This window comes from Anabas testudineus, chromosome 13 (genome assembly GCF_900324465.2).
Source record: "Anabas testudineus chromosome 13, fAnaTes1.2, whole genome shotgun sequence".
Classification (NCBI taxonomy): domain Eukaryota; kingdom Metazoa; phylum Chordata; class Actinopteri; order Anabantiformes; family Anabantidae; genus Anabas; species Anabas testudineus.
Genome location: NC_046622.1, coordinates 17,052,710 through 17,069,520, shown reverse-complemented (window position 1 = coordinate 17,069,520; position 16,811 = coordinate 17,052,710). Strand labels below are relative to the sequence as shown.

Genomic DNA, 16,811 nt, shown 5'->3' with positions numbered 1-16,811 from the left:
CGTTTTTCTTCATAGGTGATGGAAATAGTGAGGTGATCTGCACTTTTTACTGCAGTTAAATTATATAACCATGCATATCTAGACACAGTTAGGTGATGTTATGGTGATATTATTTGTGTTGAAAATAAAAGGCGTATCTCTGTTTTACACAGAGCATGTGTGTCTTTAAATAGAACATAACTGTATGCAGGAAGAAGGTAGTGTGTACACTGTATAAGAATGCTGTTTTTCCATTTTCCATCTTAGAGTAAATCCCACATTTCATACCATGTACAATACAATTAGAATATTAGGTGACCTGTATCGGGGCGTTACTAGTCCTGATTTCTTGTTTTGATTTGACACTGCTCTTGCTGTCTAGGCCATGAAGGAGGAGTACAGCAGGAACCCCTCCCCCAAACTACTGAAAGACATCCAGGAAGCTAAAAAACACATTCCTCAGCTGCAGGGTCAGCTCTTCAAGGCCACTAGGGCAACACAGGTAAAGCAAATAGCTCCCTTTTAGCTAACTAACTTGCAAATTTAGCTCGCAGAATAGGCTTTCTAGGGACACGGATCTACTATCAACATCCATGCAGTCTTTGTACCGTTTTGTGTAGAGCATTTAGGGATCGCTCCAGACAAACGTTAATCCTAATCTCATCAGAGGATTATGCTTTCTCTGTGGGAAGCCACTCTTTTGTGTCTGTATGACAGCTTATTTTATATGCATTGCTCATGAAGCTTTATGTTATGTATATCCACATATCTATCTGCTGACTTTTTAAACAAGTTGTCCCTCATGACATATCTCTATTATAATGCTGATATATTAATAGATAAATTCCTATTGCAGCATTGTAGATTGCTCTTAGCCTTTGTCTGTATTAAAACAAGTCTTTTTATGTCATTCATAAATAGTACACACTTTATGTTTGCACACATTTTTAGGAGGCTGTTCCAGGTGGTGAGGCAGATGATGGTAGCATTTTTGAGACAGATCACACTCTTGCCTCTAAGGGGGACAACAGTACAGACCTGTCTTGGAGCAGCAGTCCTGTAAGTTGTCACCTAACCAACACAAATTTCCCACTGAACTTAATGTAGAAAATTAATTTGGTTCCAAGCCTAGGTAAGCTTTAAGATAATAGGTTTATAACATTATAGTACATGCTAAGCTTTTGTTATTTTAGGTCTAGACAACACAAGTACATTTATGTATTAATTTTTATTAATTCTGCATTAAAATATATAATAAAGACAACATGTGTTGGTCTTCTTGGTGGTTTCATTGGTGAAATTAAGTTTAATCGAGAATTGTCCGTCGCACATGTAGATATCTCGTGGATTTGGGCCTGGATCGCCTGACAGCCTGTGTCCAAGAGACTCATCTTACCCCAGCCCAAAGAGCACACCTCGCAACAGCTTCAACTCCTGCCACTTTCCAGATGCAGAAGATGCCACTGACCTGGTAGCATTAGACTTGTACAAATTCTTCACACGTATACACGCATGTACAAACACTTATTTGTCAGTGCAACCGAATGGTTGTCAGTGTAAAAACATGCCAAATCAGGAGGTTATAGTTGTCCCAATTGAGTTTTGATAAGTAATTTTGACAACATATCAATGTTTTGTCCTAGGACTCTCTGTCTCCTACAACAGTCAGCAGTCCGTCTTCTCGCCACGTCTCACATATCATTGGAGCTGAGGACGACTATTTTGATTCAGACCAGGAACAGGTATTTTAACTCTATTTTTTATAATACCATCAAAAAACAATTTAAGCGCTCTCTGGGTTCCACAAACTTAACTTTGCAAGGAAAGATGAAATAACATTTTCCAGTAAAGTAATTAGAGTTGCAAACTGTGTTTCAGACAAATGGCCAGTGTAACAGCTTTAACAACATTGAGCAGCTCAAGTCCCGCCCCGCCCACCTCGCAGCCTTCCTTCACCATGTCATCTCTCAGTTTGACCCTGCTCCTGTGGTAAGACCCTCTTTATTCACACCAAGTTAATCCCATTATAAAGTTCATTCACAAAACATTCACATCTTCTTCACCTTTTTCTTCGCTAGATTTGACATGTTTCCATCCTTCAGTTGTAAATTGTATTCATTTCCGCTACTGGTCGCTGCTGTTTTGTGTTTTGTGTTCTGTTTTTGCACTGTCTTCTGACGTCTGTCTGCACTTTTTCTTTGTGTTCTTGCACTGTTTGCACTAGGTTGCACAGGATGCACTTTATGTGTTTTGCTAGGACAACTTAGCAGTCCTCAGCCCCATGTTTGTCTTGTTGCCTTTTTATGTAGCACCATGGTTCTGGAGAAACGTTGTCTCATTTCACTATGTACTGCTTCAGCTATATGTGGTTGGAATGACAATAAAGCTTCTTCTTGACTTGACTTCAGTTTTGTGATGGTGCTGCCTGATATTACAATCAAATTCATGTTTTTACTCTATACCCTATGATCACAAAGTGAACGGAAGCAGTCAGACTAGAGAATCTTGTTCCTCACAGTCTGAGAGTCCGTCAGGAATTTTTTTTTTGCAAACGCGAAGTGGGTCTTCATGTGTTGTGCAGGCAGAGGAAGCGAGGTGTTCATCCAGCTACTCTGCTATAAAGCATAGATCGGTACAGGGCTGCAGTGATAGTTTGGAACCTTTGTCCCATCTCCACCAGGAAGAGTCCTGGTTGTGTTAAACGTCTTGTATTTGAGAATTATGGAGGCCACTGTGATCTTGGGAACATTCAGTACAGCAGAATTTTTTTGTAGTCTTCTCCAGATTCAAGATTTGTGTCTTGCAGTAGTTGTGTCTCTTAGCTCTACAAGCAGTTCATTTGACCTAATGGTTTTTTGTTTCTTTGTACATTTGCAAATATTCCTAAAAATCTGTTTTCACTTTGTCGTTCTTAGGCACTGAGAGTCACACACGATGTTTCTTTGTTACTATTTTAGGCACATTATATTTGTTAATACTCTTAAGACTTAGACTAAGATCAGATCACATTTTTTGACAATTGAATCCAGAAAACAATAAAGTTCCAATTCCATACTTTTTCTTGCCACTGTTCATACAGTTTCCTTTGTTATGCAGCCTTTCAGACTCTCTAGCTCACTCTCTCCTAATATTGTGTCTTTAGCTGTGCTACCTCTATACTGACCTCTACAAGCAGACCAACTCCAAAGAGACGAGACGGGTTTTCATGGACCTTCACACCTTCTTCATTGACCGGGGAGCAGTAAGTACAGTTTTTGTTCCTCACTGTGAAATATGGGCAACATAGTAGACCTTATGATGTTGTTTTTGCTACTATTTGTTGTCAAATTATAAAACTTTAAAAATTGTGTTACAGAATTTAAAAGTTGCTGTTCCTGAATCCATATCTGCTGATCTTGGTAGGTATTTCATGCTGTTTTTGCTTAATTTAGTTGTCAGCCTAGAGTAATTTTAAGTACAACTTTTGTTCAGTTCAACAATTTGGCTGTCCTTTTTAAACACTCCCTTTAAGTAGATCACTTACTCAGCCGTGCACACTCTTGACCAAGGTGTTAAGAAATCAAATGCTCTGATGATTTGGAAAGAATTGCTTAACCTTAATATCACCTATTTAGTGTGCACATGCCACAATCCCTTTTGGCGTACAGTTTATGTGAGCGAGTGCGCATGTGTTTGCAGACCGAAGGCGAACAGAACTGATACCAGAGGAAATAAACAGGCAACATGTTCAAACACTTCAAGACTCCTTGCTGCCTGAGATTCAGAAGAACCTTGAGGATTTCAGGTAAACTTGGCCACTGTCAATTTATATTCTCTTTTGTGTGAGAAAGCATCAGATAATATATATATATTTTCTCTGTATATAAGATAAACAGATAATATTTGACTTGATATGTTTGTACATTTAGGCAGAAGCGCAGCATGGGCCTAACAGTGGCTGAAGTGGAATTGGCCAGACTGGACCAAGAGAGAATTAGAGACCGCGTCACTCTGGAGCGAGAACGCTCATATGCTGAAAATATCATCACCAAGATAGAGGACATCTTGTAAGTAGCACGTGTACACACAATTATGTGCCAAACACAGGTATGCACAGATATTCACAATCTCAAGCTTTACTCGTGTCTCTGATCATTTTTTTAATTTTTTCATTAGGTTAACTACTCAGACCACAGAAGAAGAAAAATGGTAAGCAAATAATTATTGTGGAGCATTTGTTTAATTGATATAAAGGGACCATCGAACCATCTGTGTCTTCACTGCATTTTTATGCTGTTATATCTTGTAATAACCTAAAAGACTCACCCCATCACAAGATATTTTGTAATTTTAAATTAATAATTCTATGTATTGTGCTAATTTAACAATATATTTTAGAAGATGTGTTTTATAGTTCAATCTATTTCAATTAAATTCAATTCAGTTTTATTTGTAGCGCCAAATCACAACATCAGTCATCTCAAGGCACTTCACAGTGTAAGGTTTATGACCTTACTAAATATAGCTGTATACAGAATTATACAACTCCACTTGAGAAGCACTAGGTGACAGTGGAGAGGAAAAACTCCCTTTAGAGGAAGAAACCTCCAGCAGAACCAGGCTCAGTGTGGGCGGCCACCTGCCTCAACTGGTTGGGGTGAGTGGAAAGAGGAGAGAGAAAAGAACAGCAGGCAACAAAAAACAAGTAAACAACAACAAGCGGAAAAAACACTGGGCAGGTCGGTAGGGCCAGTAACTGCAGTCTAGAGATATACAGCTCCAGGGCCATGGATACCAACAGAAGAGAACAGAGAGGAGGAAGCACAACTACTGGAGAGAGGAGACACAAAGTCAATGATATGCAATGGTAGCGTTAGAATGGATAGAGGAGAGGAGCTCAGTGTATAAGTCCCCCAGCAGACTAATTAACTAACTATAAGCTTTATAAAGAAGGAAAGTTTTAAGCCTAGTCTCAAATGTAGAGTAGTGTCTGCCTTCTGAACCTGAACTGGGAGCTGGTTCCACAGGAGAGGAGCTTGGTAGCTAAAGCTCTCATTCTATATTTGGAAACTCTAGGAACCACAAGTAGACCTGCACACTAAGAACAAAGTGTTCTGCTGGGAAAATAAGGAACTATGAGGTCTTTAAGATATGATGGAGCTTGATTATTAAGTGCTTTATATATGAGGAGAAGAATTTTAAATTCAATTCTGGCTAATGTAGGATAAACATAACCTCACTTGCTCATTCAGACAGGACTCTGGCTGCAGCATTTTGGAATAGCTGGAGGCTTTTTAAGCAATTATTGATACATCCTATTAATAGTGAGTTACAGTAGTCCATTCTAAAAGTAATAATTGCATGGACTAGTTTTTCAGCATCACTTTGAGATAGGATGCTCCTAATTGTACCAACATTGCTCAGGTGGAAAAGGGTACTTGTAGAGACTTCATGTATGTATGATGTAAAGAAGATAACTCAGAGATTCCTCACAGTATTACTCGAGGCCAGTGTCATCTAGGGTAAGAATATGATTAGACATCGCGTCTCTGAGGTTTTTAGGACCAAGCAAAATAACCTGTCTTGTCTGAATTTAGGAGTAGTCTTTTAAGCATGCTTGAAGTTTGATTAATTGATTAGTTTATTCTGGTTTTTATAGAAAAATATAGCTGGGTTTCATCTGCATAGCAATGGGAATTTATAGAGTATATTTCTAATAATATTGCCTAAGGAGGACATATGTAGAGTGAAAAAAATCGGCCCAAGCACTGAACCTTGTGGAACACCATAACTAACTTTTGTGGGCATGGAAGACTTATCATTAACATGTACAAACTGGAATCTATCTGATAGATATGATGCTGTTCCTTTAACCCCAATGACATGTGCCAGTCTGTGTAACTGAATGTTGTGATCCATAGTCAAGTCTATATCAAGAATACATGACAGCATATTGGTGTCAGCCAAGCATTGTTCTACATCCCCCACAAATTAAGCACTCGGGCAGCCTCTTAAAGACAACCTATTATTTATGCAGTACATTTATATTAAATAATTCAAAAGTGTGACTGAAACAGTCTTGTTTGAAATGCCATATGGTCGCAACACAGCCCATATGGTTTGTGTAGAAATTGTATGAGAATGAGTGGAATGACATATGGCACATTCTGGACACTTAATTCTCATCAAATTTTAGTGCTGTTTTGTTTTGTTTGTTTTTTTTTGTTGGTCATAATTCCAAAACTTTTGTCATCATGTAGCACTACAATGCAGTATGTCATCTATACATACATGAAGCACCTTGGTGTGAGGGTCAAGGAACCTCGCAGTCTTGAGTCCAAACGAGTGCGGATCAACTTTCTTCCCAAAATCAAGGTAGTTTATATGCATCCTTTCTCTGGGGGACTTTTCTCTTTACCACCTGCCTGACACATTGTCTTCCTTTGTCTGTATAAAATACAGAAAAGCATGAAGACAGATAAACCCAGATTTTCCGGTATCCTTGGACCTCAACGTCGGCCAAGTCGCATTGAAGCTGGACCAGGTGATTTCAGACTTTTAAAAAAGCCAAAATTATGCTCATGAAGTATTATTATTAATTTATTTATTTTTATTAAAGAAATAACACTTTACACAACTCTCTATATTCAGTGGGTAAAGCATTGGATGGTCGCCCACGACCTCAGAAACAGTTGTCTCAACCTTCACTCGGGGCCAATGAGCAAATGGAAGCAGGTCGTCTAAGAGGCAGTCAGTCAAGTGAGGGCTCTGAACTCACACACTCCATGTCTGTAAACAGCTCATCCCCAAACAGCGCCACCTATAGCTCAGACACTAGTCGAGATGCTGATATGGGTAAGCTACTGAACGACTGAATTTAATATGTCAATAGATGAAAAAATCTGAAAAAGAAGGACAGTTTGAAACGTATCATTTGTCTTTTAGGTGGGACTCCGACATCAGGCCCCACCAGACTCAGTGATGGCCTTCAGTCTGACCCTCTGGATGGTTTGCTGTACCCTGCTTCGCAACTTGACCTTTACAGCTTGGACCAATTGCAAGAGGATGACAGAGAAAGCGACAGGTACAATTACACATTTGCAATAACAGTTTTGTATATATGTATACAAGTATATGTATACCTATGTAGAGAAGATTTCTTTTTAACATTGACTTTTCTGTTAAAATATTCTATAGAGCACATGACGGAACACCAAAGGCCATAAGAAAGTGAGAATACATGATCATTTGAGTTCTCTAACTTCAGTTATTCAATTACAAATATAAAAAGTGATGGTATGCAGTGTGGAATTGTCAGCCAACTTTGAGTTTTTTCTTTAGGCTTGAAGGTCTAGCTGTTTCTGATATCCCGAGTGAAGATGACCAGAGAACAGACTCCGAGCATGATCCCCCAAATTGGCAGCAGCTGGTGGGGCAAGAGGTTCTAGCAAGCCTCAGGCCGCATGAAATCAAGAGACAAGAAGTCATCAATGGTAAGGACATGGCTTACCACTTCACATAATATGAAAATTCCTTAAAGCTGCATTTTTATGTCTCAAAGAATATGCAAATTGAGGAAAGAGATATGCAGTAGAGCAAGCCAAGTCGCTGTCAAATGTACTTCATGTTGAGTGTAAATAATCCACCATCTTGAATTTTGCTTTGTGTCTGCAGAGCTGTTTTACACAGAGCGTGCACATGTGCGGATGCTGAGGGTTTTAGATCACATTTTCTATCAGAAGCTTTCCAAAGAGGCCATCCTTCCTCCCGCTGACATCAAGAACATCTTTACTAACCTGGAGGAGATCCTTCAGCTGCATGGTACACAAACACAAAAATACACACATTGTGTGTCAATAATTGCTATTTTAATTGTTATGTTTGCTCATGAACAGTAAAGAAACAGTGAAACACGGTGAGAGTTAAAATTCTGAAGAACAAACTGTGCATAACCACACGACCTGCACCTTTCCACCTTGTATTCTTCATCTTTGTTATCACACACTCACACACACACTGTTCATTGATGCTTCTTTTTTGAATTTTAGTTTCAATAGTGGAGCAAATGGCAGCCGTTCGGAAGAGAAATGAGTCTTCAGTAATTGATCAGATAGGAGACGACTTGCTCTCCTGGGTGAGTGCAATTCTGATGCTGGAATTGTATTTCCTCTTTCAAACACTTTCTTATATTGAATAAATTTCAAGATGAGTGATGTGGTAGGAAAAAAACGTATTGTGCACAAAGAAATTGGACTGTTGCCTGAAATTGCTTTATGTAAAAAAAAAAAAAAAAAGTTGATGTAGGCATGAGATTGATATCCTCAGTCTCACATCTGTTTGTTTTGATATGTTATATGTAGAAGAAAACAGTTAATATACAGGCAGTTTTGTCCCACTTAACATCAAATCCTTAAATACTCGAGCAAAATCCTGAAAGACAATTCCTTAAACGTAGCACAGATGAGCAGCTCTGCCCTTCTCAGTAACCAAAAATGTGATCACAGTGGAAGCAAGCGAGTGGAACAGTAGCCCATTCCTCAATAAGTGGTTATGTCAGACAATGCCCTAGATTTAGCTGACATCTCTGCGTCTCAGTCTGATGTGTGATACATTAGATGTGAGGTAGCCACAAATCAGCTGGCAGCCTTGTCTAAAATATCTCTATGGGGATAAGTAGGGGAAATAGTCCCCTGAGGGATGGAACATTGATTTAGTCTACATTTCAACCTAAGCTGTCTCTCCTATGAGGACTTAAGCCCCCCCCCCCCTCCGGTCATTGTTGTGGTTCAATTCTAGACATTTCCATGGCAACTACCCCTGACCCATATCGAGTAACCATGTCTCTGTCCGACTCTGCTCTGTCGTGGGTTGGGTTTTTACAGTTTAGCACTGAAGAGGAGAAGATCAAGCAGGCAGTGGGGACGTTCTGCAGTAACCAGCCTTTTGCTCTGGAGATCATCAAGACCAAGCAAAAGAAAGACTCGAGGTTCACTTCATTCATCCAGGTACTGACACTATGATCATGTTATTTCACATAGATGGCAGTTTAGTTAAAAGTTTGCTACTGCTCTCAATGTCTTATTAGAGGAGGTATACTTGTTAAATCATACATTTGGTGATCCAACCTGTATTCCTTATCAAGCAATCCTTATTGATTCACAGGAGGCAGAGAGTAACCGGCTGTGTCGCCGACTGCAGCTTAAGGATATCATTCCTGTGGAGATGCAGCGTCTCACCAAGTACCCCTTGCTACTAGACAACATCGCCAAGTACACAGGTGCTGCTGTCTTACTGATCACCACAGCTGCCAGAGATTTGTTCATGTTGTATTCATTTTTTAATTCAAAATCTAATCCATATATTTACATGTGAATTATTCAAAATGAGAGGATTGAAAAAATTAACAAAAAAGTCAAGTACCAATTAGTCACGTTGAAGAATAGTAGAACATGGTAGGCATGTCACCTGATGTGATTTACACTGCAGCATAAAATGAAGCACTTTCTAAACCACCCAAGCTCTGAAGCTGGATCAATAAACCGATTTGACATAATGTGATGTTTTCAGACATGCACTGCAACTCTGAAGTTATCTAGACATTACACAGACAATAAGTTGAGCCAGACATTAAACAGACTTTGCTTTGCCAGCTCCGTAGTGCATAGTCCATGTAGTGATGTTAATGATGGAGCTCGTGTGTGAATGGAGAATGCTGTTGTCCATAGTATTCACTGTGGGCAAGTGGGCGTATTGATGACATTCCTCTCGTGACTGGCGTGAAACCAGATAAATACAAACATCAGATGGTGAAGAAAAAAGCTCATTTACTTTAAGACTCCACCGTCTGAGATTAACCCTAACAAATATATGTAGTACTGATACAAAAATAATTACTTGTTTTGTTTTCTAATTTGAATGTACTAAAATACAGTAGATAGAAATAGAAATCACCTCCTGTGACGGAAGAAAAGTGGATCAAAATGACCCAAATAAAGTCTTAAGCAACGTTCTGTGTAGCAACATGCCAACCATTAGAGTTACAGAGACTAATGGAGAGATTATCATTTTAATAGTCCTGGAGCGGTAGTGCACATTTTGGGAAATGTCTTGCCCATTATTTGGTCCATCATTTTAGTTGGCTGGGGTTCAGGTCTCACACAGAGAGAATGCGCTAACTATAAAGTATAACCAGCTATTATAGGATCATAATGCCCCCCTGCTTTATCATAATTTTTGTGAATGATAGTGTTTTAATGGACAGCCCCCCTGCAGTACTAAGGAGGCTCTGCTTCTTATTTGATGCCACAATATCTTTCAGACAACACAGTAGAGAAGGACAAAGTGAAGCGGGCAGCAGACTGCTGTAGGAAGATTCTCAATCACGTCAACCAGGCTGTGAAGGAATCTGAAGACAAGCAGGTAGGACTTATTTTTTAAAGTAACCTTTTCATTATACTCCATCCTCAAGAGTTCTTTTCCCTCCCTACAGCCTCATTCGGAGTCCTTCTTTTTCTCCTCTGCCGCAATGTATTTTTTCCACTACCTGCTGTGCTCCCCAGGCACTGGCTTCCTTATAATGAGTGTTTTTACTTAATACCCTCTGTATCCATTTCTTTCTGTCCTTCATCTAGAGATTGGAAGACTATCAGAGAAGACTGGACCTTTCCTCTCTAAAGCAGACAGACAACACCTTAATGCTAGAGCTTAAGGTGAGTTACCATCCCTCTTTTACTTCAGCTGAAGCGCACTCATTTGTTATGAACCCACATCGCTGTTTAAGATATCTACATAGAATAGTTGTTCTGTACACTGGCAACAAGCAGGTATAAGCTCTTGCTTTAACTTTAAATATTTCCTTGTCCCCTGTCCATCAGAACCTGGATCTGACCAAGAAAACATTGGTGCATGAGGGACCACTGTCATGGAAAGTGAACAAAGACAAGACTATTGGTTTGTAATCAGTGCTTTATAAAAATTCTATTATTATTGATGAGCAGTGGTATAGTATATACTACTAGTATATACTACTAGTATATGTTCCCACTCGATTATGTTTGACAGTAAATACAAGGATCCTCTCTGTCACCTCTCAGAGTTATACACACTCCTCTTGGAGGACATCCTCGTTCTGCCACAGAAACAAGACGAGCGTCTTATCCTGAAGTGTCACAGCAAAAACCTGGCAGGCGCCACAGATGTCAAACATTTCTACAGCCCCATTATAAAACTCAACACTGTGCTGGTGCGCTCCGTGGCCACAGGTCAGTTACCACCCAATCGTTTGTAGCACGTGGAAATCCTGTGATTGTTTTTGAAAAGCTGCTGCTAAATCACATACTTAGTGTGTATCAAAAAGAATTAGGATGTAGGATACTCACCCCTAACCCTGTGTCCTCCTCCTCTTCTGCCAGATAACAAGTCCTTCTTCGTCCTTTCCATGTCGGACAACGTAGCCCAAATTTATGAGCTCATGGCACCCACAGTCTCAGATCAGAGAACGTGAGACAAAATACAGTTTGATTGCCTCATTAAATGATATTTTATGCTCCAGGTGTTACGTGGACTGATGATGTTTTATTTTCCATTGCACCAGGTGGCAGCGTCTAATCACACAGAGAGCGGATGCCATGAAAGTCAAACCTCACAGCATCATACCATTACCTCAGAGCGAGTATGTTGCTTCGCCATGGTTATTATTTCATCTGAAGGTTCCCAGCATATGAGCTTGTTACTAACTTAGCATGTTTCTTGTGCACCAGTGGGGAGAGAGACAGTGTGGAGATCATTACAGCAGGTGTTTCCAGACTCAGTAGAGATCCAGACCGCACATCCACAGGCAGCACTCAGTCCACAGGTAACTGGAACCACTCATTTCTTCAGTTATTCTTGGAAACCTTTTTTCTTTCATATTACTGAAATGGTCCGTCCCGCTCAACTGTGTAATTACACTTCTCTAATTATACCTCCTCTGATAACTGTAATTATACCTCCTTAGATAAAGACAGCAGTCCAGCCTCTAGAAGTGCAACGCAGAGCTCCTTTCCTGGTAATAATTTGTTTGAAGGAGTGAAGGCAGAGGAAGAGGATGAGGAGGAAGGCTTCGTGGACCCAGAGCTTTCTTACCAAGTGACTGACGACAGCAGAGAAGGAGACTCGTTTGACCCGTTCCCTTCCAGAGCAGACGAAGCACTGAAAACTTGTAAGTGTTGAGAGCACATTACTGTGCTGCGACCTATGTGCTAAATATGCAGATAATTACAATGAAAGCTCATTAACATAAATCCCCTCCTCGCCTGCTCCTCAGTGGCAGCATTAAAGCAAGTGTTGGTGACACAGCTGATGTCCCAGGAGGCTGCAGAGCAAACCAAACGCACCACAGGGGCCCGCCTCCTCAGGACCACGTCTCTGCGGACTCCCGTGGACAGCCGCACGCGGGTGATGGTCCACAACGGCTCAGAGAAGAACGGCTCACAGACACAGGATGTAGCACAGGACATGGGCTCTGGGGACACAGGCTTCTTTGACACTCCTGAAGATTATGGTAAGACTGAGCAGCTGAAACAGTTAAAGAGAGACAGATGTTTCTCCACCTGAATCACTGTCACCTCCGATCCTTGTCCTCGTCTTTGTGATCCTGTACTAAATGGCTACTTTCTCAGCAGGATATTTAGTCTTGGAGGGTTACGGCGGCCCAGGGGAGAGCAGCACAGATGATGACATCTTGGCATCAACCACGGGGAAGCAGCTGAGCACCTCACAAGGCTGTGCTGCTGACTCCGGCATCAATTTGAGATTTTCATCGACGTCACAGGCCGGCAGCCTTTCCTCTTTCAGCAGACAGGTCCTGTCTCATCTTAGAAACCTCCAGGCTAACCTCAACTATCTGAAGGTATCACACATTCCTCCTCCTCTACACAAGCATATTATAACAGCATGATATATACACACACTGATCAATTTTTTATTGCGTGGTCTGACAGCAAATTATTTTTCTCCTGCAGGAGGTTGAGGCCAAGTACAAAAATCTAATGCGCCAAAGGCCAGAGAGGTCAGCGGCAGACACGGATGGAAATAAAGGTAGCTTAGTTCATGCTCAGTGCCAACATATGAATCACTAGAACTTTGATGTGTAACTTTGTTAACTGTTCTTTTACTGATCCTAGACTTTCCTTTTCCCCCCAGATAAGAGCTAGTGGAAGTGTGTGCCACAGCTTTTGGCTCTGGTCCCAAAGAGGAAGTACCGACTTGTAGTCTGTTCCTACTTCTTGTGTCCTGGACTTTCTGGACGTCCTATAAGCTTGTCCTCTCACTGCTGAGCCCCCATTTTTTTCCACTGTCGTCGCCCGCGGGTTGCCACAGAGAACGAGAGACTCGAGTGTGGGCAGAGACGTTTGAACGGAGGAGTCATCTTTGTGATGCCACACGCCCCTCCATCAGCACAAGGCAATCAGGGAAGTGGGATTGCCCCAGAACTTCACCCATCTCCCATCTAACACCCATTTCCCCCCTGACCTCCCTGCAGGAAAGAGAACTTATACCAAAATGTAAAAATATGTGTGTTTAGAATATATATATTATGAAACACAAAACAAAAAAAGGAAAATTTTAAGATAATGTATTAAGATTTTTTTTTTTTTTTATCCCAAGATGTATTTATTTTCTTCTCATTTTTTTAAAAGTGTTTTTCCCACGTTGCTCGCATGCTTTTGGCCATTGTGTTACATTTTTGGCTGCTTTTACTGCTGCAGTCACACGGGGTTAGTGTGAGTGTTGAGTGCACGCTAGCCTAGCGTACCCTGATGAAGTAGCAGCGATATATTCAGACTGATAGAGGCCAGAGTTGCACTGGTGATGGAGAGATACCATTGTGTTGAAAACTCTTGAACTGTGTTTAAGTCAAGAATTGATATTCTAGGTGTGGTGTTAACTAGAATGAAGAGTCTGGAGGCTCTGATCTGGTCCTGTTGCATTACTGTGCTGCCGTCTTCCTTCTTCCGTGTGAGCGGTGTTTTGCCTCTCATCTCTTCTCCTTTGCGTGTGATTCTCCTCCTTATTTTCCCTGTGAACACTTACGGGTGTCATCCTTGTCCTTTTTCTCACAGCCCAGTGGCTCTCATGCTTATTTATCCCCCTGCTACACTGTGTATGTCATGCCTCCTCATCTGCCTTTCGGTCTCTTGCTCCGTTCCCCCTCTTCTGTATCAGCTCCTGACAGAAATGCTGCTTCTCTCTGCTACTGTTGGTGATGCTTAAATTTGACCGCCTGATATTATAATAATGTCATGAAGTTCAACATATACTGTACAATGATCAAGTTGAAGGTTATGCATAACTTTAATAAATAAATGGTGCCATGACACGTTGAGAAAGGAAAACCGTGACTGTTTTTTCTACTTAAATGAATTGAAAAGTTTTGAAAGTATCAAAGACTCTGCTGACAGTAAAACACCTAATGAATGACAGTTTCCCTAATGGAGAAGTGATTGAAAACTTAATTAAAGCTTGATGAGGCGGACTAAGGACACCCGAGCATTACTCATAAAGGCCCAGCTCACTGTCGTGTTGTGAAAATGACTCCAAGTGAGGAGGACGTTTTCAGATATGATATTAATCTAGAAGTCTTAAATAACCGAGACATCAGAAAGTCACTGATTATCCTTCAGTATGTTTTAATGTGCTATGTCTACGTCTGTCTATGTGTAAAGCTGCTGTAAATGTTTGGTAACTGCAGAAATAAGATCTGAACACATTAACCGGCGTTTAAAGTCTGTTTCCTCCTTCACACGTGCGTGTAGTAGAGCCTGCAGTTTGTGTTTAACCACTGATGTCTCACTGAGTTTTCAAATCCTATTCTCCAGAGAGACCTGGACCAGGACAACAGCATCAACAACAACGTAGTACAACACAGGCACACATCAGCCAACACGTTCAGGCTGTTTGACAGCCAGCTGGAAATCCAGATGTTTGTTCAGTGACGGCGTCAAAATCGCCCCAACGTACAAGAAAGACTGGTGAGTCACCAAAGACACCGATGAACAATAACGAGTGACACGGTCCAGAAGTTGAATGAAGTTCAATCAGAAATAATAAAGCAGTAATATAAGTACCACAAAGTACTGAAATGCTATAATTATACTATAAATTCCTACTGCAGTATCACAGTTATTGTAATGGAGTGTAGGTTACCTCAAAGACGTAGATTTACACACACATTTACAATTTCACTAATTTAATCTAAATGTTTTATATTTGAGACTCCTGTTATGTCCAAGTTAGAGACACTTCAACATCTCTGAATTTGACTCAACTAACTCAGTGAAGTCAAAGTGGAGTTGAATTAGTGGCAGCGGGTGCTGATGTCAGGGACTGGACTTGATTACAGGGTTCACAGAACGAGAGCTGAACTCTTGCAGGTGAATGACACACACGCACGTTTCCACCTGAAGCCACTGAAAGATTGAAAAGACAGAATTTGGACAGCACAGACATTTCTGGAGCGTTTTAATTAGATCTTTTTTAGTCTCACGTCAAGAATTTTCCTTTTGACCTTAGCAGAGTGAGATGGTTTCTGGAGACACTTGGCAGCACTAAATGTCAGGGGGAGAATATCTTATAGGGAGCAGCCATCAGAGAGGTTTGATCAAGGACGTCGGAGAAGGTGGTGATTATTTCCAGCAGGTGGCAAACTTCCACCGTTTAAACACCATGTGGAGAGAAGACCCACCCTGAAACCTGCAGTGACATCACTGCTTTAAATAACTCAGGAGACTGATTTACACAATATAAGTGACAAATAAACAGACTAAGAAACGTGTCCGCATCTCCTCCTTGATGAGGCAAAGCCACGGTCCAGTCGATCTGTTTAGTGTCTCTCTGTGTTTACTGCTACCTGTAGTAGTGGACTCACATCTGCTCGGTGCCTGCCAGTGATTTCGCCTCGTGTGTCTGAGTGGAAAGCAGGAGGAAGCCTCGCAGTGTGAGTGACACGTTCCTCCTTTTTTTCTCCCCTCTCTCCATCACCCTGACTCCAGCGTGCTGCAGTGGAACAGAGAGAGGAGAGGGATGTGGAGGGAGGAGAGAGAGAGGACATGTTATGAGGGAGCCAAGTCAAGGTATGAACGTGGAAAATGGTGAAAAAAAAAGAGGGAGAAAAGGCGATAAATTAAGAGTAATAGGGAGACGTGAGGGGCCAGAGTGTGATAAAGACGCTGGGAGGATGAAGAGAGGACAGGGGAGAAGAGAGGGGACGGTAATTGATTGTCTCGTTTCTCCACATGCACCTGTCACCGAGCTAATTGGAGTGGCGAAGACAAAGAGGAGAGAGGTGTCAGTCACATCAGAGCCTTTCAAGAGGGCAGCCCGTGTCAGGCCGTGATGAGCCGAGCCCCTGCCGTCCTCTCCTCCAGCCCGTGCAGCAGCGCCATGAGTCAGGAAAACGAAGCCCTGCAGTCGTGGACCAGTCTGAGAATTGGTTCTGTGAGCAACAGCGTTGTCTTGTTTTCTTGTTTTTGACTCACCAGGCCTGTCAAGTTGTGTCATCCTTTAAATGTAGTGCAAAAAAAAAAAACAAAAAAACATTCACCCACAGGTTTCTGTCAGATGCCGATTTGCATAAATTTGGGCTCCACATTCGAGGCTGAAAATCAAGTTGAGGATTTGATGTGTTTACCTGATGCTGTGCTCCACGAAGAACTGGTGCAGATGATCTGTGGTTGTTGCCATGGGGCTTAATTCCAAGATAAGGATGCTTGACTAAATAAGTCACCTGTGACAGGAAACAAACAAGAAGGATCCTCTGTAGTACTGTGTGTGTGTGTGTGTGTGTGTGTGTGTGTGTGTGTCACGCAGATCTC

At 41.3% G+C, this 16,811-nt stretch overlaps 1 protein-coding gene across 5 annotated transcripts in view; it reads left to right on the top strand.

Moving 5' to 3' along the window:
* arhgef12a (Rho guanine nucleotide exchange factor (GEF) 12a) overlaps window positions 1-14,333 on the top strand; it is a 37,190-nt gene extending 22,857 nt beyond the window's left edge. For 3 of the 5 annotated variants that reach the window (XM_026369459.1, XM_026369477.1, XM_026369466.1), the window contains 32 exons: window positions 362-481; window positions 931-1,038; window positions 1,316-1,450; window positions 1,623-1,721; window positions 1,858-1,968; window positions 3,122-3,220; window positions 3,335-3,377; window positions 3,658-3,763; window positions 3,888-4,025; window positions 4,135-4,167; window positions 6,219-6,333; window positions 6,421-6,502; window positions 6,610-6,813; window positions 6,904-7,042; window positions 7,156-7,188; window positions 7,300-7,451; window positions 7,633-7,779; window positions 8,007-8,092; window positions 8,841-8,963; window positions 9,121-9,235; window positions 10,277-10,377; window positions 10,590-10,667; window positions 10,833-10,908; window positions 11,052-11,219; window positions 11,370-11,457; window positions 11,552-11,629; window positions 11,718-11,812; window positions 11,954-12,157; window positions 12,263-12,499; window positions 12,618-12,847; window positions 12,960-13,035; window positions 13,141-14,333. In XM_026369459.1, coding sequence (XP_026225244.1) covers window positions 362-481; window positions 931-1,038; window positions 1,316-1,450; window positions 1,623-1,721; window positions 1,858-1,968; window positions 3,122-3,220; window positions 3,335-3,377; window positions 3,658-3,763; window positions 3,888-4,025; window positions 4,135-4,167; window positions 6,219-6,333; window positions 6,421-6,502; window positions 6,610-6,813; window positions 6,904-7,042; window positions 7,156-7,188; window positions 7,300-7,451; window positions 7,633-7,779; window positions 8,007-8,092; window positions 8,841-8,963; window positions 9,121-9,235; window positions 10,277-10,377; window positions 10,590-10,667; window positions 10,833-10,908; window positions 11,052-11,219; window positions 11,370-11,457; window positions 11,552-11,629; window positions 11,718-11,812; window positions 11,954-12,157; window positions 12,263-12,499; window positions 12,618-12,847; window positions 12,960-13,035; window positions 13,141-13,151 — 3,630 coding nt within the window. In that variant the 3' untranslated portion in view covers window positions 13,152-14,333. The remainder of the gene's footprint in view (window positions 1-361; window positions 482-930; window positions 1,039-1,315; window positions 1,451-1,622; window positions 1,722-1,857; window positions 1,969-3,121; window positions 3,221-3,334; window positions 3,378-3,657; window positions 3,764-3,887; window positions 4,026-4,134; window positions 4,168-6,218; window positions 6,334-6,420; window positions 6,503-6,609; window positions 6,814-6,903; window positions 7,043-7,155; window positions 7,189-7,299; window positions 7,452-7,632; window positions 7,780-8,006; window positions 8,093-8,840; window positions 8,964-9,120; window positions 9,236-10,276; window positions 10,378-10,589; window positions 10,668-10,832; window positions 10,909-11,051; window positions 11,220-11,369; window positions 11,458-11,551; window positions 11,630-11,717; window positions 11,813-11,953; window positions 12,158-12,262; window positions 12,500-12,617; window positions 12,848-12,959; window positions 13,036-13,140) is intronic. The other 2 variants (XM_026369481.1, XM_026369471.2) reach the window with 1 other exon arrangement.
* Window positions 14,334-16,811: the final 2,478 nt, after the last annotated feature.